Source organism: Blastomyces gilchristii, assembly GCF_000003855.2.
Source record: "Blastomyces gilchristii SLH14081 genomic scaffold supercont1.7, whole genome shotgun sequence".
NCBI lineage: Eukaryota > Fungi > Ascomycota > Eurotiomycetes > Onygenales > Ajellomycetaceae > Blastomyces > Blastomyces gilchristii.
This window is the reverse complement of record NW_003101676.1, coordinates 2,339,734-2,361,055: the sequence shown is the minus strand read 5'-3', so window position 1 is coordinate 2,361,055 and position 21,322 is coordinate 2,339,734. Positions and strand designations below refer to the sequence as shown.

The window sequence follows — 21,322 nt, the reverse complement described above, 5'->3', positions numbered from 1 at the left end:
TGGAGTGAGAGAGAGGGCTGCAGGGCGGTAGAGGCGGTGGTGATGGTAGAGGGGGTAGAGAGTGGAAGGGGTGGAAGGGGTGGAAGGGGTGGAAGAGGTGGAAGGGGTGATAAGGGGGGGGTAGAGAGTGGTCGGGGGGGAGAGTGGAAGTGGTAGAGGAGGCTGCGCAAGCAGCAAAGCGAGCGTAAGCGACCATTTGATGCTTGTAATGATGATGAAAATATCCAATTCTACTATATTGCACGCCTGTAGAATCACTGTTTCCTAATACGGACTAGCTCCGCAATAATTAGCACACCAAGGCTCGTGTGCTTTAGAAACAAAACGTGTCTGTACCTCTCACGCTACAAGAAATGAACCAAATAGATGTGATTCGCCTTCGGATGTTCTTCATATCGTACCTACTTTTGTAAGGACGTGCTCTCTGTTAACTAAATATGATGGATGTTATCGAGAGTCGAGCTGAAGGAAGATGTGTGTCACCGCCGCCCAACGCGAGCAGATAAATCACCTCACCTTGCCTCTCCAATCCCGCGCTGTGATTTAGCTGAAAAATGTGATAACTGGATACTGAAGTAGCTGAAACTATTCGCACTCCCAGAAGTCGTAGAGGAAGATGCAATCGTAGCTTCAATAGGGAAGGCCTAAAGTGGGAATGATGTAAAACCCTGTCTCTTCTCTGACATGGTTCAAAGCGCTTTGCGCACGTCGAGATCGCAGATTGCACAACACCCCATATGAAACATATACCTCTAGAGGCAGAGCTTACCAACTTTATGATGGAAACGACGACGTGGAACGTGGTCACGGCAAGACACACATTCTATACAATGAAATCCCACCCTTCATCTAAGAACCTGAGGGACATGACAGTGCTTGGTGGCAAGTAAACGAGAAATGTGCACGGGCATGGTGAGGAAACTCCAGTAGCGATTCACCTTCTCAATGCAAGACAGCGCACCTAATGAGTAGGATGGAGGGGAGCATTACAATCGGAGAAGGGCGCCTCGGGGTTGTTGTATGTAATTGTACAGTAACCTTTAGATAGTCGTCGAGAGAAAATTATGAATGGAACCCCGTTGAAACCTCTTCCCGCCATACATTCCTTGGAGTGAAGCAGTTTCGTGGAATGGGAATCCTTGGAGAAGAAACATCACCCTTTTTGATCATCACCCTTTTGAGGTTTTGATGGAAACGAAAAAGAGGCAAGCCATTTAATATTTTCCGAACATCAACTACTCATTTCTTTTTCTTAAGATCTGCCCAGGACGAATTAACCCCCCGTGTTTCTCTTATTAGAGCGTTGGCATATGTGGGCCATAACCGCTGGGGAAAGTACATGTACATGTACATACATACATACATGTACATTATAGCACAATGAATGTGCCGTATATGGGTGTGCACGTTCTACGCTGTGAAAATTTGGATATCGCAAGGTGCGTGGGAAATCACCCGGATCGGGAAGGCCGATGTACAGTGCCTGACTTTCTAAATCATACCAATCGCGGCTAGGAAGCGCTGATGAGCGCCAGAAATACTCGTCGGATTGCACCCGTCATAACAGTGAGAGTAATAGATATCCGGGCACCTGGGGAATGAGGACGGTAGGGAGCTAACCATGTATTGAAGCATTTCCCCGACCGCCTGTATGATAGCTCGCCGCCTGGCAGTGCAAAAGATTGGCTGGTCAAGCTTCTAGGGGATAGCTGTCGCCGCGGAAAATATTCATAATTCGTGCTTTGCCTTGTCTCTGCAATGGATAATAATTTGTTCAAACCGTATCAAGTGAATCTTCTTTATGCCATGGAATGGTTAAGTTTGGAGCTAGATTGAGGTTAAAAAACAAAAAAAAAAAGAAAGGACGGGGGAGGGCTGAGCTCAGACGTCCGGGCCTAAACAGAAACGAAAAATGCAAGAAACGAGGTGTTGGCGCCATTTTGAAGAAGACATGAAAAACAAAATTGAGCAATAATATACCAAACCGAAGAAGCGCTGAAGATTTCAAAAATGCACAAAAAAAAAAAAAAAGGAAAAGAAAAGAGAAGAAAAAAAAAACGAAAGAGTAAAGATACCCAAGAAATCGAGATCGGCATGTATGTAAGTATACTCCTAAAAATAGGGCTACGGGTATATATAACAGTTGATATGGGTAAAACGGGAGGCGGTAAGGCCGGTCTTTTCGCTTGGGGATGTTGGCTAGACGTTGGTAATTCACTGGTGAAAAGGGCAAGAATGGTCAAAATGAGATGGGGCGCGTAAAAGAGCATGCTTGGGTAGTACATCGTCTGTTGGCGGATGCTGTTGACAGGAGGAGCGGTGGATGTTGGTCATTATCAAAAAAACGCCGGGTTAGAGAGTGGAGGCGTCCACGTAGTTACTAAAGGGGATATATAATCGTCAGTTTGACAGAAAAGGTATAGAGCAACAGGTATAGCTGTCCAAATGGCTCGGAAGAATAAAAACAGTCTACAAAATCCTTACCTAGGGAAGATGCCGGTTCTATCACCTATTCGCCCTGTCCACCAGTCCTCTTTCTTGTCCGTTTTTTTTATGATGGTGATGACCTCGCCCTTTTTAAATCCCAAATCTCCTTCCTGGTCAGCATCGAAAGTGAACAGCGCCACGGCCTGGTTCTTCTGCAACGAAGAGGCGGCTGGTCTCGAGGAGAACACCGGCTTGGGGGCTGTGGGACGTGTCGGCCTCCTGTCACTGTACGAATAGCCATCTTCATCGGCGCGGCTATAATTATCGAAAGTCTCTTTTGGATTAGCCCGTGTAGTGTAGGATCGGTTTATGCTACCGCTACTACCAGGTGACCGGTCATAGACGTCATCAGCCCAAGTGTTGGCACGCCTTGGTCGATCATGGTATTGATAGTCATCTCGCGAATTCAAGGATCCGGTGCGGTCGCGTCGCACACCCTCTCCCATCGCTTCGCCTCGCCTTCCCTCCCAAACCACTCTGTCGTGCGAGTCGTCATATATGGGGATATCATTGTACATTGAGTCATTACCAGAACCCACGTTCCCAGAGAACGCACGTGATTGGAGGACGCGCATGAGAGGGTCTGCGGCAGGGGGCGGACGGATCGATCCTTCAAGCAGCTGGCGGGCAGAAACTTTGGAATTATAAAGCCGTTCATTTGCATCCTTCCTCTCCACTAGTACACTACCCTCCAGGCTTACACCCGCAAAAAGACCTTTTGTCTTGGAATATGAGAAAACTCCAGCAACCCCTTTCATACTCGCAGCTCCAGCAGCCTCGGCGTTGCGCCCAATGGGTCCAGCTGCAATTGAAACATTGCCTCCTAATGTTATGCTACCGGCCTGAGAGAACGCCCGGACGGCATTGTAATCATTTAAAATGAAAACAAAGTCTGTTAGTTCAAATCCTATTTGTCCACCGAATCCCGCCCCGGCTGTGGCGAGTGCGGACGGAGCCGACCATGAATTATCTGCCAAACGGGCAACGACAATACCTGAACCGAATCGCGCAGAGCCAAGAAAGCCCGCTTTTATCACGGTAAGGACCGCAAGACCCTACCACCGCAGCAGTCAGTAACCCCGTTCCGTAAGAACTTCAACAAAAATTGAGTGTATGTAGTGGTTTCCTCGTAATGTAAACGCAGAGCTTATCACACACCTTTGCATTTGCTAATATCTGAGGGGGAATGATCTTATCTGGCCCGAAAGCTTGACGGGGATCGACAAAAGAAGCAAGGATTTTTCCAGCTTTTCTGCATTCGCCTATTTTCCGCAGGATGTCAGTCAGTATGTAGGATACGAGTAGTTGCATGAGGGTTTTGAACAATTCGGGGTCCAACTCACTCCTCATAGAAGAGGGCAGCGGATTATGAATTCCCAGAGGCATGTTTCCCGGAAGTATTTGCTAGTTGGACACAGAATTCGAGACCTTGGATGAACGAAGAGGGGAATGACTTTGGCTACGGATATATATATATATATAACGTGGTATGAATATATAGAGGGGAAAGTGGCTGATGAGCAAGATAAGGATAAGGAGGAGAAAAGGCGGATGGTCGCGGCAGAGGCGTCACTCCGAAGCTTAGGTCCGCGAATTCGAGACGTGTTTTGTGGAGACCCGTGCCTTCACAACACAATAATATGTATAAGATACGGAATGGGATTGGAAGTAGCCACGGCGTTATGGAGAGGCGGCGAAGGGGAGTTGAACGAGAGGAGAGAAAATACTAAGGTGTTGGAAAGTCTGGCTCTTGGGTTGGGTTGGGTGCCCGGGGGTGTGGAGAGTGGCTGAGTCAGTGACGCTGCGAGGATGTAATCTTATGTATTACGGACGTTAGAGCGACATGCATCTAAGCTCCGAGCCGCACCAGATGTAGTGTAACAAGATTACCTGATTCTTACGCCTAGTATCCCGCAAACCTGTCAAGTTTCCGCTGACGTAACATTGGCTTGCCCTGCCATGAACGACACGTGCTGGATGCGCGCGGAACAAAGGTATTTCCGCGACGGCTTTGTGGCTGATAATCGGTAGTTAGTCGGCTGCACTTTATTCCGGCGCATTTGCAACTTTACTGTTTGGCTTGTTTGTTCGTTCCTTGCATCATTATTTCTGTGTCTGTTCCAAACAAACAAGCAAGCAAGCAAGCAAGCAAGCAAGAAAACAACCGGCAAACTCTCAGCTGAAAATTCCTGGAAGCGTGGCAGTGGGCATATCCTCGAATTCGTTTTAATGCGAGACACAATTAACCGCAATAACGATATATTGACATGGGGACGGGTAAGTTTTCTACACGTACTTTTTGCTCCTGGTAGCTACGGGGTTCTCATACTCCTCGTGTCCTAGTGCGGATTTGTGTGTGCGGCGACGAAGGAACGGGGAAGTCCAGTCTAATAACTTCTCTCGTCAAGGGGGTCTTTATCACAAATAAGATCCAGCCTGTCCTTCCTCAAATCACCATTCCTCCGACCATCGGCACTCCTGACAATGTGACTACAACCACCGTGGTAGATACCTCCGCCCTTCCGCAGGAACGAGCAAACCTGGCTAAGGAAATACGAAAATCAAATGTTATCTTACTGGTATACTCGGACCATTACAGCTACGAGAGAGTTGCTCTATTTTGGTTGCCATACTTCCGCTCTTTGGGTGTCAATGTCCCGGTCGTGCTATGTGCCAACAAGTCGGATCTCGCCCCTGAGGGGAACGAGGCCCAGGTTGTGGAGGATGAAATGCTTCCGGTAATGGCAGAATTCAAGGAGATTGACTCTTGCATTCGAACCAGCAGTAGAGAACATCGGAACGTCAATGAAGCATTCTTTCTGTGTCAAAAGGCCGTCACACATCCCATCGCGCCCCTCTTCGACTCCAAGGAATCGGCTCTGAAACCCGCCGCCGTTAGCGCACTCCATCGAATCTTCTATTTATGTGACAAGGATCGTGACGGATATTTGAGTGACAAGGAAATTGCCTCTTTTCAGGCAAAATGTTTTGGTAAATCCCTCAGGGAGGAGGATTTGGACCATATCAAGGAGACGATACGCAGGTTTGACCCGGATGCTGTTACGCCTGCTGGAATTAGCGTGCGGGGCTTTTTACAACTTAATAAACTCTATGCGGAAAAGGGCCGCCATGAAACAATATGGATCATACTGCGGACATTCAAATACACGGATAACCTGTCTCTTCAAGAAGACTTCCTCCACCCTCGCTTCGAAGTTCCTCCCTTTGCATCCGCGGAACTGTCTCCAGCTGGGTATCGTTTCCTTGTCGATTTGTTCCTTCTCTCAGACAAGGATAGCGATGGCGGACTCAATGACACGGAGTTGGCTTCGCTGTTTGCCCCAACCCCCGGCCTACCCACCTCCTGGATAGAAGGGGCGTTTCCCTGCTCAACTGTACGAAACGAGGCTGGCCATGTGACTTTGCAGGGCTGGCTCGCACAATGGAGTATGACGACGTTTACATCACCAAAAACCACACTCGAGTACCTTGCTTACCTTGGATTCGAGTCATCCGATCGAGGGAACCCGACAACCACTGCGGCACTGAAAGTGACCAAACCCCGGAAAAAGCGACGACGTCCTGGCCGCGTTGGCCGTAATGTTGTCATGTGTCATGTCCTCGGAGCGCCAGCCTCGGGTAAATCATCCCTCCTCGACGCATTTCTCTCCCGTGGCTTCAGCTCAACATACCACCCAACCATCCAACCACGCACCGCAGTGAATACCGTGGAATTGCCCGGCGGCAAACAATGTTACCTCATCCTGGATGAGCTGGGTGAGCTGGAACCTGCCCTTCTGGAAAACAAGACCAAACTTCTGGACCAATGCGATGTTGTCGCTTACACATATGACTCTTCTGACCCGGATTCTTTCGCCTACATCCCGGCGCTGCGAAATAAATACCCACATCTCGAGGAGGTACCAAGCGTTTTCGTTGCACTCAAAGCGGATCTGGACCGGACTACGCAGCGAGCAGAGTTTCAGCCAGACGAATACACCACCCGGCTAAACATGCCAGGCCCCCCTTTGCATGTCAGCGTAACGTGGAATTCTATTCAGGAACTGTTTGTTCACATTGCGGAAGCAGCGATGGAGCCTAACACGGCATTTCCACGAACCGAAGAAGATGTTGAAGGGAAATGGATGGCTTGGGGGATTGCAATTGGGGCGGTCGTCTGTGCTGGAGCGGCCGCGGTGGTAATATGGCGCAGAGCTACGGGTGGCGTGAATTGAGCCGCCCACTGGGCCATTGGCCTGTTGGTTTTCTTTTTCTTCTTTTCTTCTTCTATTTTTTATGTACTAGGGAGGCGTCTACCAGCGGAATATATCTGCCTTATTTATGCGGCTATATCTCTGGAGCTAACCTCTAATATACCTATATGCAGTTTACGATACCTATGTGTGAATTAATCATGTACACTACCATATATATATATATATTTCCCCGTCAGTAATTACAGTTCTTAAAACGGGTTGGTTTCCTATATATTCTTATTATTACTGTACATAGTACTTTATAGTTATTCCACACAGTAGTTACATCACGTGCAATTCGCCGTTTCCACTCCCTTTCCCCACACCTTCCCGCAGCCCTAGTTAACTCAGCCGCCGTTGATCTCAACCTCCACCGTCCGCCGCAGTAAGATTCGCTGATGATGGTGACGTCTCTCTGCCTATTCTTATTATTCTGTCAATAATTTATCGCGGTGACTTGTTTAACATGTCCCTGTCTATCTTCTTGGATGTTTGGGTTTAACTCCTACGCAATTTGCTCGGGCGCAATCGATACCTCCGGCCTATAGTCTCTCGCTTGTATATTCTATCACATCGTCTGAGTGGTAGGATTGCAATTTCCTGTCCCGTTGTTACCCATTAAACATTTTGAAATCTGGGATATAGGTGTCCATCTCCGACGCCATGTTGTAAGTGCTATTCACTCTTCAAACTCCATACATATTGGCATAACGGTGAATGGTGAATGGTGAATGGTGAATCTTCACTGCATCTCCCTGGCAAAGAGATAGTCGCACTTATCACCTTCTTGCTGTTAGCTGTTAGAGTTCCCATCTCACATGTGTATCTAGCGTACTACCTCCTCCCCCGCCTCGGTACTCGATGCCTTTGGCGTACGCTAATGGCACGGTAAACGGCTTGCCGGTACCAATTATCGAAACAAGCAACGTTCTAAAACGTCCCGAAGGGGGCTGCTCCCTTCAGGTTGGAGAAGGTTTGCACCCAAGTTGTTGTACTTATTCCGTGGCCCTTACAAACTAATCACTGAGTAGGAACTTATGTCCTTAGGGACGATCTACTCCTTGCCACTCCACCTCCCCATCCTTCCGAGGCTCCCATTACCAGCACGAACCCTCTAGCTACGGTTGTCCATCCCCCGACGTGTGGGGTTAAGCTATCTCTAGTCGTCGTCCAGCCCCGCAAATCTGTTCCTCAGCTCTACAGAGTGAGGACGTCGGTGAGTGGAAGGTCGGATCTTCGGAGCATTAGAGAAAGTGATAGTAGTGAAGGCCGGCCGACATCTGACACATTGGAGACTTGCGGATCAGCCCCGGCATTTGGAGAAGGCAGCCTCGCTCTCGCAACGAATATAGGCAAGGAGGGGCCAGGCTTAAAACGACGTAAACCCAAGAACAATATCCTCAAAAGCAGTTCTACCTTTGTTTCTCGCGTCATTACCCATGATGCAGCAGCGAAGAGGCTGGCGGAGAGAAGTCCTGACGGTGTCTATGCTTTCGCTAATATCAATCGTGCTTTTCAATGGCTGGACCTTAGCTCCAAAACGAAACAGGAACCTCTAACCAAGATCCTTTTCACGAAGGCGCATATGCTTTGCCATGATGTGAATGAACTGACGAAAAGTACAACACACCTGGATGTGATTATGGGCTCGTCTGTCGGGGATATCCTGTGGTATGAGCCAATGCAGCAAAAGTATGCTCGCATCAACAAGAACGGGGCCATAAATAGTTCTCCGATAAACCAGATCCGGTGGATTCCTGGCTCGGAGCACCTTTTCCTCGCCGCGCATACAGATGGTAGCCTTATTGTATATGATAAAGAAAAAGAGGATGCGCCATTCGTTCCAGAAACTGCGGACATTAGCCAGCCTAAACCCGATGATGAGAAGAAATCTCATAATTCGAGCCAAACTTTGACAATTTTGAAATCCGTCAATTCGAGGAATCAGAAGACCAACCCTGTTGCCTACTGGAAGCTTTCGAACCACCGAATCAACAACATCGCGTTCTCCCCCGATAGTCGACATCTGGCTGTTGTTTTGGAAGATGGCTCACTCCGGATTATTGACTATTTAAAGGAACAGTACGTAACCTGATTTTCCCGCATCTTTGAGGAAAAAAAAGAAAAAGAAAAGAAAAAGAAAAAAGAAAAAAAAAACCCACTCTCAACTAACTCCGTACCTTGCGTCAGAGCCATTGACACGTTCATGAGTTACTATGGAGGGATGCTTTGTGTTTGCTGGTCTCCAGATGGGAAATACATTTTGACCGGAGGCCAAGATGATCTCGTTTCCATTTGGTCCCTCTCTGAGCGCAAAATTGTTGCACGCTGCCAAGGTCACCACTCGTGGGTCTCGTGTGTGGCATTTGATCCTTGGCGATGTGATGAGAGGAATTATAGGTTTGGCAGCGTTGGAGATGACTGCCGACTACTCCTCTGGGATTTCAGTGTTGCAATGCTCCATCGGCCAAAGGTGGTATGTTGCCAGCCCCTTCCCTTCCCTGTATATGAATATCATGCTTTGTTGCGGAGCAGAATATCGCCATCTACACCCAGTTGCGTGTCCCTTAAGAAGCTAACAATAAATTCCAATGCTCAATAGCTTCAAGCCACGGCACGACAACGTACTAGCGTTGTGGCACCGTCTAGTCGAAGCCGTACCGACACTCTTTCTTCTAATCGAGTGCGATCTGACTCGAACCGTACGGATAGCAAGCCTGTGGAGGAGAAGGGGGACGATGTACCTACTTTCCACCCCGTGGAGCCCAGAGCAAGAACTGCACAATTGCCTCCAATAATGGTAAGGGATCTGTCGGCCGACTCGAGTTCGTCGTGGATATTTTTTGAAACTGATAGCATTTATTATGATGACGTATAGTCCAAAGTAATTGGTGAAGATCCGATTTGTTGGCTAGGATTTCTCGAGGACTGTATCATCACTTCGTCACTTGAAGGTATGTTCGTGGAAATTATTTGTCTTATTACATGTGGTTTTCATTCCGTGGTCGTCTCTAATATTATGCAGGCCATATCCGTACCTGGGATCGACCGCGAGAAGGCGTGAATGAAGGGGTTGCTCATACGACAGCATCTGGCTCGGAATCGGCAACTAGCACAGGGCACATGGGTCGGCCGGGATCGTATGAATCTTAGCGTTAAGACCATGTAGTACTACGTAATGACTTAATGTTGTTCTCCCTTCCCATGCTTCTTTGCATTTGGTCGAATAGAGTCGGCGACGCCTCATGCGATCTTTAAATCTTTTACGTTTCCTTTTCTAACTTTGCCTTTGCATCAAAGCGGTTCGATGTTCATATATGCGAATGAAATTCTACGCAAACACTATTTGACATCAATAATGGGATGGAGTTATAGAAGGAACTGCGGCAGAGTACCTCACATTCATTCACTTACTCTTATTGCCGTATGTTCCTGGTTCTCGCATGTAAATATCCATTCTTGAGAGGAGTCCGTATAATTGCAATGTATTTTCCTATCCGCTAATTTTCGTGCGTATTTTCGGATAATAATACTTATATTCCATTCTACTTTCTCCTTCCTCGGTTGCGATCATAGAATTACGATTCCTTTGCTTCCTTGATTTATGAAAGTCCATAAGTCCATGCAGTTATTTAGACATGCTGGCTCGTCACGCTTGCTTTTGACGAAGGCGCGGCATGGTTCGTCATGGACAAGGTTGGAGACGAGGCTGTCGATTGAGGTCACATGACCTCGGGATTCTCCAGGCGGCTCCATACTATACTATTCCCAAAAAAATGCGTCGCTTGTCCACAACCCCAAACGATACGCCTTGATTTCGAGCCTACGCAGTGCGTTGACCTTTTACGAGCAATGGCAGCAGTCTTGAACCATCAACGAAAGATCCTCACCATCAACAGGCCCGATGCCCCGCAAATGAACCAAACCTTGATGCAAGCCTTCCACGATGCGCTCGAGAACAACCCCTCGGCAGACCTCCTATCCGTTGTCGGCGCTGCGTATCTGCGCGCTCATCGAGTAGCACAATATAAAGAGCTTTCCGAGACTGGCTGCCTCAATTTCCTAACTGTAAACAATCTCCACGATGAGATCAACGCTCACCCCGAGATCAACCTGCGGGATTATTTCCCGTCAGACTACGACCGTCGATACAGATGGCTAATGCCAACGGCAAAGGCAGAGGAAAAGACTCTTGAACCACCACAGAAAAAGGAACCTAGCGACTGGCTCTGCGAGAAGCTTTCTAGAATCGACACTGCCAGTATACTTTACCCGCTATCGAACCAGGCTACGGCGCTGATCCAGAAGTATTCAGTGGACAATAGCTATTCTTCTCCGGAAACCGCGCTGGCGGCGGCAATGAAAATGCTCATTTTGCATTCGGAAAGGTTGTTTGACCTCAGCATTAGAGGAGTTGTGGTCAAGTGCGGTGATGAGCTTGCAATCAAAGTGTTCCCTAATAGCAGAGATCTCACGGAGTATCACAATCTCCAATACCTTGCTGCCCATGCTGCTGAGCTTCCGATTCCTAGAGTCCACGGTCTGGTTGCTCTTGGGACGTTCCGTGCTATGTTCATGTCATATATTCCAGGCATCACCCTTGACAAGGCATGGCCAAGTCTATCCCATGAAGCAAAATTATCTCTTCGGAGACAGCTGGACTGGATATTCGTTCAACTCCGAAGTTTACAACAACGTGATGGACTGCAGCTAGGAGGTGTAGGTGGGGAAGGGGTTAAGGACTATCGTATCATGGAAGTTTCTTCCAAAAAGGGTATAATCACAGCATGGCAATTTGATGAGCTGCAATTCTCTGCGAAACATCGTGCAAGCCCTTCCTACGCCAAGCTACTTCGCTCCTTTTTGAAGAAGGAAAATAAATCTCTTCGGGGTTCAGTGTTTACACACGGTGATTTAAAGAAAACAAATATCCTGGTCGAAAAAGATCCTCGCAACGCGGACGCTTATATTGTAACTGGGATTATTGATTGGGAGGAGGGTGGTTTCTATCCCGAATACTATGAGTGCACGACGTTGTCAAATGGACAGAGCATTGAGACTGACGATGATTGGTATCTCTATGTGCCAGACTCCATTTCACCCTTACGATTTCCTGTGCGTTGGTTGGTTGACCGCCTTTGGGGCAACCTTTTGTGGAACTGGAGGACGGATATAGTTCGATGAATTCGCGAGAATAGCGTTTACAAAATAGGATCTAAAACGGAAAACTTCCCCGCAAAGGACGCCTCTTCAGGGACCTCTACCATATCCTAATCTGACAGAAAAACTGATGGTATAGCTTACTTCCAGGCTTCGCGCTTTTCCTTGAGGATTCTTTTCTTGTTCTGGTAGTCCGCGTTATTTGGAATGACTCCATTCGTTTCCAGTTTATCCAGAACCTCGAGGATGAAATCCTGGCAACTATAATCAGACACCTCGTTGCGGATAGGTGTCTCTTGTGCGATGATTTTGACGGTCTCGACATTGCTTGTATCAATCTCACACAGGGAACAGAGCTCGATAAGGGAATTCGAAATGTTTGCGTCCGATCGCGCTCGAACTTCAATGAAATATTTCCGTCGAGCACCAAGGAGATGAATGATGGTCTTTTTAGTTGTCTCTGCCGCATCGATGAACAAGCTCCAGTGCTTGATGCCCGGGTTTTGGTAAATGGCTACCCTTAGGGGAACGGTTGAAGTCATATTTACTTGTCAAGTCGTCGGTGTGAAAGTAGATTTATGACTTTATTTCGCTGAAAGAGAAGGAAAATCTCATGGTGGAAGCATTTTATTTCCGGCCCACATTGACTTTTATGGGATATGGATTAATGAGAGCGGAAGAACTCGAAGAAGGCACGGCGAAGCGTATTATTATATATGTAGGAGCACTGCTTTGTGGCTCACTAGGTCAAAATAGATAGACTGGAAAATGGTTTTTTGGTTGGACAAGCAAAAAAAAAATCCAGCGGCACATCCCTGTTTTGATTGAACAGCAAACTTGGGGCAACGGTTGAGCATTTATAAGAAGTTATGCAAAGCTGCCTAGAAAGTGCCCCGCGGCATGTTCAACAAAACATATCTTCACATTTCGCGCCGCTGTGGGGCGTTCCAGCATAACGCCAAGAACCGGAAGGCTAAAACTCTAGGCGATCCTCTTTTGAGCGTTGGCACTTGGAAAAGTTTTCTGTGCAGCAGTGCAATTAATAATGGGGTTTGAGTGCATACATGATTGATAGATAGATGATAGATAGGATAGATAGCCCTTGGCGACTTTGAAGGGCTTGTTGGACAGCTTTTTCTTTTTCACCTCTCCTTTTTAAAATTCATCTTCTCCGCCCCGCGTCACGTCACCATTCAAGTCTTGCATCTCAGGTGATAGATATAACTCTTCCCCAGATCAGTTGCCTGAAAAGTAGCGTTTCCCAAGTAGAGTTCTGGGGGTTCATTCGTCCCTCAGAAACGCCATCCCAACGCAAACACTATAGACCTTGGCACATTCCAACCTCTCCACACCGAGATCCCGGCACCGTCTTTGAATCAATCAGTCAGGAGGAGGCGCTGAAGACAACGATGGATGACCTCACCTTTCGAAATGCTCGTAGTTCGATTGTAGGTTGCAAATAACTTCAGTGATGCTTGGGCAGTGAGGCTACATGAGAAAAGGACACACCCTGATAGCTGTTTTAAGGACGGTCATTTTGGCGCGATACAACATACTATACTACTGGAAGAGCGGCAGGGCAAAAGAAGGAGACGAAAAACGAAAAAAGAAAAGAAAAAAAAAGGATGACTTTGATTGATTCTGTTGTCACGAATAAATATACTGCAGGATTGTAAACAGTTTACGATTTTTGGATTGTCTTTTTTCAAGTTATTAATAAGTATAATAAGTATAGTATGATAGATAGATAGGGGTCATCAGTCAGGCCATCTCCTCTCTAGCTCCAATAATAGTGGCAACCCGTGCAAGGTAGAAGAAGAGGTGATTGCACAAGTCAGTCTGTTCGTCACTTAGTAAGTTAATAATAATAATAATAATTAATTCTGATCGTAGCGGGACATAACAGCGTAGAGCTAGCAATGATCATCAATTTGATCTTCTGCCATTCTTCCGTCTCACCCCCCGCTCTTGCATATTATATTATACATTATTATTAATATTAGTAAAGTGCCCAAAGCAACAAAGTAAGGAAGGTTCGATTCTAGCCGGCTTGGCCTTCGTATAAGTTAACTTATTCTATTTTATAGTCGATATGTTAACCACTGTGCAGGGTTGGGTTAGGGGGTCGGACGAATTGGGTATGTATTAACGGACGGTAAAAATCAAAAATCACGGGGTTGTTGACTGCAAGGTTAGTACCTAGGTAGTTAGCTACTAACTACTACTTACTGAGGCTGTACTCCGTACTTATTGGCCAGAGAGAAAAGTCACAACACAAACTGGAACCATGCCGGCGAAGGCTGGGCACGGCACAACCGGCAGTTGTGTCATCTTGCAGCAAAATGCTTATATGTTGTTAATGTTCTAGGCTGAAGCCGAAGAAGGGGCCAGATCCACCCCCTCCCGTGGGTTGTTGAACTGTAAACGTCAGCGGGTTTTATCGGGATAGATAGATAGGATAGGTGTAGATAGTGCAAGGGGGTGTTTGTTTGTTGTTGTTGGAAACTTTTTTTTTTTTTTTTTTTGCAACATAGATAGTTAACTACGAGTACGAGTTACGAGTAACTTACGATTCAAACCTTCGACCTGATAGGATAGTCTGTAACTATATACAATACACTACCTTAAAAAAGGAATTTGGCCTAGGCTACTACTAGATCAAACAAATGCGTGGGGGTCTGTCTGGCGTGGAAAATTTCGATAGAATAATTGAAAGTAGTAGTTAATAAGTTTTAGTAGTTAACTAGTTAGTGTCAATAATAATAATAATGTGTCAGCCAGTCCTCATTCCGCGTAGTTACGTACAGTACAATATTATTTCCTTCATTATTGGAAGGTTACGAGAACAATATGGGAATAAGAAAAACATTATCGAGGTCCTTGAATAATTCTCTCAGAGACCAGATTGATCTCACTCCAGGCACACCAATCATTTTTCATTTTGTTGTTTGCTTGGTTAGTTAACTTAGTGCTAGGGCAAATGGGAATTTGTCTCTTGCTCTTGATCACAAACTTTATGACCTCATACGTCAGTTTTCCTTGAAATTTGTAATTCCCGCTCGTATTTCTTTCTATATTTATCTCCAACAATCCATGGCTTCACACCGGGTGGCATGTACCCAGTACCCATGGACCTGCCTAGGGGCCGCAGCGGCAGGTACATGTATCATGTACATGTACATTGTATGGACATACAATATAGCGTCGTACACGTACCAATAATCCCTCCTTCTCCTCCCCCTCTCCTACTAATAAGTCTACAAGTTCCGGATGGTCCAAACCTTTAGTTTGCAAATTTAGCACTCCGCCTGAGCTAGATGACAGAACCGGTTGGCTGAATGAATGGCCGGCTTCCTTCAATTCTCTCTGCTCGTCTTCCCTTATACCATACATACCATACCTCATACTCTCCTTCCTCTCTCTCTCTCTCTCCTCTCCTCTCCATTATTCTCTTGCTCTGTCTTGATCTCACTCGGCTTTCCGTTATTCCGCTGCCCCTATGGTTATTCTAGCCTCGAGCTTTTCTCCATCCTGTCTTGTGCTGCCATGGCCCTCAGTTTCCTCACTAGTGGCGGGACCGCCAGTCAGGCAAAGTACTTTGATATCAGGTTGGTTTGACCCCATTGTTTCTTCTTCCTTCCCCCAATTTCTTTTCTGGCGCACTGAAACGCTGACACCAATTCCCCACAGACTAGATCACGATTATATCGTTTTTCGCGGGAATGAACACGAGGCCGCCAGCACCTTGTTGAATGGCAAACTACTCCTTTGCCTCTCAGAGCCCCTGCAAATCAAATATCTCAGACTTCACCTCACTGGCATGTCGAAAATCCTGTAAGCTTTTATCTTTCCCCCCTTATGCGATACACCAAAGGAAAACGGGTGGATGCTAATGGGCTGAGTCATATCAACAGGCTCCAAGGTTCTAGCAGTCGCAGAAAGTCTTCGAGGGAAAATAGGTTTTTTGATCACACATGGACATTTAGAGATGCTGGCAAAAACAAACTGGAAACCTTGCCCGCGGGCAATTACGACTTTCCCTTTGATGTCATCCTCGCGGGATCCCTCCCCGAAAGCATTGAAGGGCTGCGTGACACCTTCATTACTTATCGATTCAAAGCCGAGATTGGTCGGAAATACGTCAAGGATATAATTCTACGGAAACCATTGAGGATTATTCGAACCCTTGACCCAAGCGCTCTGGAGCTTTCACATGCGATGGTATGTACTAACTGTGAACACCAACCGGTACAATGACTTTGATGCGACCCCTTTTTATATGTCCCGTGGTGTTGCTCGAGCTTACCGTTTCCGTGATAGTCTGTGGAGAATATATGGCCGAATAAGATCGAATATTCAATCTCGACCCCTTCCAAAGCACTTATATTCGGAACCTCCGTGCAGGTGGACTTTCGCCTTATACCATTGCTAAAGGGACTCACTATCGGTACTATTTCCACACAACTAGTAGAGAACCACGACTTCGTTTTAAACCCCCACGACGACGAAGCCGCCCAATTGTCCCACAAATGGACTAAAGTCATCCTTGAAGATATCTGCACATTGGATCAACTGGAAAAATCTCACTCCCTTAACAGAGATGCCGATGGATTTGAGTTTTCCCGAATCTTGAACCTACCAAAGTCACTCAACAAATGCTTACAAGACGCCGATACGAGAGGTATAAGAATCAAACACAAGCTAAAGTTTAGAGTCCAGCTTCGCAATCCGGACCGCCATATGTCTGAGGTATATTAATAATTTGTTCAATGCGTCTTTCAGCATATATTCTTCCATGTATAAGGTATAAAGCTAACAGCGCGGCTTCCCGAGTCATAGCTACGTGCTAGTCTTCCTGTTTCGATATTTATTTCTCCCAACCTCCCCATCGGCGATAACAATAATCTAATTGATCAATCCGTGCACTCCGCGCAGCGAGTTATCCATACGATGGCACAGCAGGCGCCTCCTCTGTATGGAGAGCATCGATTCGATCAGCTGTACAGCGAAATAGATTTTTCTGGCTATCGGACTCCTGGCAATAGCAGTCGCCCTGGCACACCCTTCTCGTCCGTTAGTCGAAATCTCTCAATAGATAACATCAACGCCGTGGTAGCCTCGGAATCTCAGAATATCTCACCAACTGCTTTACATACCCGACTAAACAACCTGCATCTTGGCGCTGCCACATTCCCATTTACCCCCCCGCCCTCGGAATCCGCTGAATTAGCGACAGACTCATCAAGCCAAGAATCCCAGCTGGTGAATTCGGAGGATAGTACACCGTCCATTAACATCCAGAGTCCTGGGATTATTACACCTGCGACCGCGACCTCCTCACGGCGGCTATCTGAGGACGACGACATTCCATCGGGTGTGGCTACGCCTAGCTCGCAAATTAGTGAAGTCGAGCACCTCTCGCGCGTCCCCAGTTACGCCACTGCAGTTCGATCGCATCCCTCACCACATTCCAACGAAGGCCTACCCGACTACCAATCGGCTACTGCTGGAGATGCTAGAGGTGTTTCCATAACTCCCATGCGACCCAGTCCTTCCCATCGTCCCTTGCTAACCAGCGACACGAGACATCGATCACTGTTCCGGCTTCACGATCGGAGCCATAGCAACGATATATAGTGACGGTCGAGCATCGCTCAACTTTCATAGTATGGGTTGAGTCTCTAGGCTTTTGGTGATTGTGTGTATAAACATACATAATCATTATGCCATTGTTTCGTTGCCGAACTATACACATTATACACATTAACGAATATTTACGCCTCTCTTATGTACCATCTAATCTATTTATCCATCATTACGCCACGGCAGGAGGGACTTGTTTTTTCTCCTTTTTCTTTATATATATATTTTTTATACATTTGCTAGGATGTGCCTATTTGCATAGACGGTGTTGGTTGGGCTATAACAATTTTACACACTACTTTTGGCGGGAAGTTGGGACAGGACAGGATCATGGGGAGTTTCATCTTGTTTTTTTCTTTGGTGTTGTTGGTTTTTAGATAAAATTCCTTTCTCTCTCATCACTTTATCATTGGACCCGTTTTTCCTCCTCCCCTCTGAATTTCTTTTCTCTGTTTCCTATTAACATGTCCCTGTTTGAGGTTAGAACGTGGTTGGATGGATTTTGCCCTGAAATTTGTGATCGAGTTCTTGTTGAACAAAACTGGTCTCCCTGTTTCAGCAATGCAACACTTGCCACTTGAATAGCTGGGCTCTGCCCAGGAAGAGGGGATACAGAACTTGAAACGCCTTTGCCCTTGCACGTTGCGATTGGGGGGACTATACATGATCCGTCCCTACACTACACACATATGACATATCCATGGATGTCTAGACTAGAGATCTGGTCCCTGCCACTTCCTTGCTGACTCATCTGACATCCCGAGGCGTGACATCACATTGACCTCAGCCGAAATCCCAGTTGTCTGCTATTCTCACTCGCGCTGCATTCAGACATTCAGACCTTGTCCTATTATTCAAGTTTATATACGATAAGAATAATTATTCTTCTATTCTTTGTCTCTTTTGTCCGCAAACTAGCCACTCCTGCGCTGCTCCTCTCAACTCCGTATGTTTTGACCGCCAAGCTCAAAATACCCCTACCCCTCTGCGCCTTGTAGTCTCTCCACCCCGCCACATCCATCCTCAACCACACCGGCCCTTTGATTCTCTCTTTGTGTGTGAGAGAGGAAATTCGGCATCATCCACCGTCGCTTTTGGTCATTGAAACACTATTCTTCATTCATGATACCGACAATTGGACCCTGCTGCTTTCTTGGAAGCAATTTTAACGAGCAACTGTTGCTGCAACTTTGCCTTCAGCCGGTCTTTGGGTATATATCGCCAGTTACCGAACAAGCCCTTTCACTTCCTATATAACTGTCACCAGAACGCTGCCCATCATGGTTTTGACAAAACTACCGCGGCGGTCTTCTACCGTTAAAACTGTCTCGACTACGAATACCGCCAAAAGTGATGATGATCCTGCTCTCGAGGCCGATATGAGTGTAGGATCCCCCAGTAAATTTTTCTGCTATTAGGGATTGAGATCGGAGAAAGATAGGCTAACCGATGGATTTTTCTTTCCTTACCCAGAACAGTTCCAAAGTTCTATATAACCGGCTACAGGCCTGGAAACATGTGTGCGGATACCTCGAAAACTACATTACTGCGACCCACAAAGCCCATGAGTCCCAGTCGAAAGAATTTGGAAAGATTCTGAAGGTAGACCCCCCGCTCGCCTGTCAGCTGGTTGTTTAGTGACGCATGGAAAGGTCGCTGAGTGCTAATCTTCTGGATTCATTTGATTTCCCTCTCATTAGGCCTTACCAGAACCTCTGGAGGACGCGTCGCATTTCAGCGAGGGCAAGGGAGGTGTCGTTGGTCTCTTTGATAACCTACGCACCAATACCGGGGTAAGTCTATCCATTTTTGAAGCACTTAGCCTTTGCAGTGTCAATTTCTCCAAGCCTTTTTCTCTAACAGCGTCCTGCGACAGGCAATCGTGGATTTACACCGGGACACGGAGAAGAACTTGGAAAACCTCGTTCTCCCGATTCTCAAGCAGCTTCATCAAGAGATCAAATCCAAGGCCGAAGGCGTCGAACATGGTGCCGAAAAGTGTGCAAAGCAGGTCAGGAAAGCCACTGCTGCCACCCACAAACATATTGAAATGCTAGGGAAATACACAGCTGCTTTTGACGTCGGAGGCAAGCTAGAGCCTGCGCACGATCCCTACATTTTGCGGAGAGGCACTAGTCACCGCATGAACAGACAGGTGGCCGAAGAAAACAATTATCGGGAGGAGATGCTGCAGGTTCAGAATTCCCTTTCACTTTTCGAATCCCATATTGTTAAAACGATGCAGGCTGCACTTCTCCAGTTTTCCAACTGCATGGGAGCCCACTCTGGCAGCGTAGGCAAACTGTATGCAAACATGGTCGACACAGCGCAGCAAATCCCCGACAATTTCGAATGGATGAACTTTTCCGTGCGCAATGAAGAAATCCTGATCAACCCCGACAAGCCTGCCCGTACCATATCCGACGCCATCTTCCCCAACCAAACGCACTCCGCCACCAAAGCGCTAATCGAAGGCACACTCGAGAGAAAATCCCGCGCAATGATCAAGGGATACAGCCCAGGCTACTACGCTATTTCCCCAGCCGGGTACCTACACGGTTTCAAAGACAACGATGATTACAACCGGGAGCCAACAGCGGACATCTCGCTCTATATTCCCGAGTGCTCCATCGGTAGCGGCGATGGCGTCAAGTTCACCATTAAGGGTAAAGACGTCTCAGGCGGCAAGGTCGGACAGGCATTCTCCACGACGACTGAACTCACTTTCAAGGCCCATTCCAAGGAAATCGCGGAAGATTGGCTCGATGTTCTTACCAAATTGGCTAACAGGTCTGGGCCTGGGTCGGGCTCTGGGGCGGTCAGTCAGACCACGAGCCCAGCTGTGAGTAGGACTACAAGTGGTGCGCACGGGATTCCTCCGCCTGTAGCTCAACCAGCTGCAGAGACGACGGAAATACCCCCAGCACCTACCGCGGCAACATCACAGCAAGAAGAGGGGACCATAGCGCCGCTAGTGGATGCGGGTAGACCATGATCATATCGCAGTCTATATCTATATCTATATATCCATATATATATTAGTCTCACTACTTGCATTGATGAGGGACGGACCGATTTTTCCATTCACTACTTCCTTCAGTTTCTTGTTTAGGTTGTTGCGCTATGTTTTTTACTCATTTGTTTTTACTCCCCTCTGCGGCTTTTTCAGGATAATGTGAGGAGCGGAGCGTTTTGAAAACATGGCAACATATACATACACATATTCACTTACGCCATTTATCCATCTCGGATTTCGTTTGCTTTTTTTTTTTCTATATTCACACTCATGATATCTCCTTGGACTTTCGGACATCCATTTTTCGTTTCGAGGATACCTACGATTGTTTTCTCACTACTAGTTCAACAGTTTGCTACGTCCACACATAGGGCTGCCTAGTTTGAATGGAGGCGGCGGACCAGGGATAGATGATATTTTTTTTATAATGAATTAACTCTCATTCGTAGTTTTGACTTAGCTTAAAAATAACTATACCCTTTCGTTAAGGTTTTAATACTTGAAAGCTCCTTCTCCAACGCCCAAATAAATAAACAGAGATATAGAATACAATACGCCGGAAACAAAGAAAGCCGTAGTTATGCTATGCGTAGTCCACGGGAAGTTTCAATCATACCAGAAGTAAAAAGAGGAGTGAGAAAATGATTTATTAACTGAAATATGTCAGAAAAGCTGGACGTGGTATTTGTTTCGGACAATGTTTATTAAAAAAAAAAAAAAAAAAAAAAAAAAAAAAAAAAAAAGGAAATACGCTGTAACG

General features: G+C 46.7%; 6 protein-coding genes across 7 annotated transcripts; 5 read left to right on the top strand and 1 right to left on the bottom strand.

The window, feature by feature from the left end:
* Positions 1 to 184: 184 nt before the first annotated feature.
* On the bottom strand, positions 185 to 4,331 carry BDBG_04345. 2 transcript variants are annotated; one of them, XM_031721629.1, is made up of 5 exons: positions 3,831 to 4,331; positions 3,646 to 3,749; positions 2,485 to 3,542; positions 406 to 2,380; positions 185 to 274 (listed from the first exon to the last, which is right to left on the bottom strand). In XM_031721629.1, exons 1-4 carry the CDS (start codon positions 3,871 to 3,873, stop codon positions 2,353 to 2,355), a joined length of 1,233 nt encoding a protein of 410 aa, XP_031578258.1. In that variant the 5' UTR covers positions 3,874 to 4,331; the 3' UTR covers positions 185 to 274; positions 406 to 2,352. The 2 variants fall into 2 exon arrangements, with proteins under 2 accessions (XP_031578258.1, XP_002625476.1); XM_002625430.2 differs by having other exon boundaries at positions 185 to 2,380.
* Positions 4,332 to 4,605: 274 nt separating this feature from the next.
* BDBG_04344 (mitochondrial Rho GTPase 1) lies at positions 4,606 to 7,047 on the top strand. Its single transcript, XM_002625429.2, has 2 exons — positions 4,606 to 4,764; positions 4,831 to 7,047. The coding sequence occupies exons 1-2, from the start codon at positions 4,755 to 4,757 to the stop codon at positions 6,720 to 6,722; spliced, it is 1,902 nt and encodes a 633-aa protein (XP_002625475.1). The 5' UTR covers positions 4,606 to 4,754; the 3' UTR covers positions 6,723 to 7,047.
* Positions 7,048 to 7,078: 31 nt separating this feature from the next.
* BDBG_04343 (catabolite repression protein creC) lies at positions 7,079 to 10,361 on the top strand. Its single transcript, XM_002625428.2, has 7 exons — positions 7,079 to 7,411; positions 7,574 to 7,716; positions 7,775 to 8,825; positions 8,934 to 9,219; positions 9,346 to 9,543; positions 9,622 to 9,697; positions 9,769 to 10,361. Exons 1-7 carry the CDS (start codon positions 7,407 to 7,409, stop codon positions 9,894 to 9,896), a joined length of 1,887 nt encoding a protein of 628 aa, XP_002625474.2. The 5' UTR covers positions 7,079 to 7,406; the 3' UTR covers positions 9,897 to 10,361.
* Positions 10,362 to 10,595: 234 nt separating this feature from the next.
* BDBG_04342 (uncharacterized protein) lies at positions 10,596 to 12,427 on the top strand (the record flags this gene model as incomplete). Its single annotated transcript, XM_002625427.2, has 2 exons — positions 10,596 to 11,858; positions 12,140 to 12,427. 2 exons carry the CDS (start codon positions 10,596 to 10,598, stop codon positions 12,425 to 12,427), a joined length of 1,551 nt encoding a protein of 516 aa, XP_002625473.2.
* Positions 12,428 to 15,449: 3,022 nt separating this feature from the next.
* Positions 15,450 to 17,540, top strand: BDBG_04340 (CreD protein; the record flags this gene model as incomplete). Its single annotated transcript, XM_002625425.2, has 5 exons — positions 15,450 to 15,511; positions 15,594 to 15,737; positions 15,818 to 16,124; positions 16,224 to 16,652; positions 16,743 to 17,540. 5 exons carry the CDS (start codon positions 15,450 to 15,452, stop codon positions 17,538 to 17,540), a joined length of 1,740 nt encoding a protein of 579 aa, XP_002625471.1.
* Positions 17,541 to 18,826: 1,286 nt separating this feature from the next.
* Positions 18,827 to 20,541, top strand: BDBG_04339 (PH domain-containing protein; the record flags this gene model as incomplete). The annotated part of the gene is made up of 4 exons (XM_031721628.1): positions 18,827 to 18,931; positions 19,020 to 19,148; positions 19,247 to 19,339; positions 19,423 to 20,541. 4 exons carry the CDS (start codon positions 18,827 to 18,829, stop codon positions 20,539 to 20,541), a joined length of 1,446 nt encoding a protein of 481 aa, XP_031578257.1.
* Between the last annotated feature and the right edge of the window lie 781 nt (positions 20,542 to 21,322).

Coding starts and splice junctions, on each gene's coding strand:
- BDBG_04345 (XM_002625430.2), bottom strand. CDS start 3,873: ATGCCTCTGGGAATTCATAATCCGCTGCCCTCTTCTATGAGGA. Junction 3,750..3,830: donor GCTGCCCTCTTCTATGAGGA/GTGAGTTGGACC, acceptor TGCGGAAAATAG/GCGAATGCAGAAAAGCTGGA. Junction 3,543..3,645: donor AGATATTAGCAAATGCAAAG/GTGTGTGATAAG, acceptor CTGCGGTGGTAG/GGTCTTGCGGTCCTTACCGT.
- BDBG_04343 (XM_002625428.2), top strand. Junction 8,826..8,933: donor ATTGACTATTTAAAGGAACA/GTACGTAACCTG, acceptor ACCTTGCGTCAG/AGCCATTGACACGTTCATGA. Junction 9,698..9,768: donor CATCACTTCGTCACTTGAAG/GTATGTTCGTGG, acceptor AATATTATGCAG/GCCATATCCGTACCTGGGAT.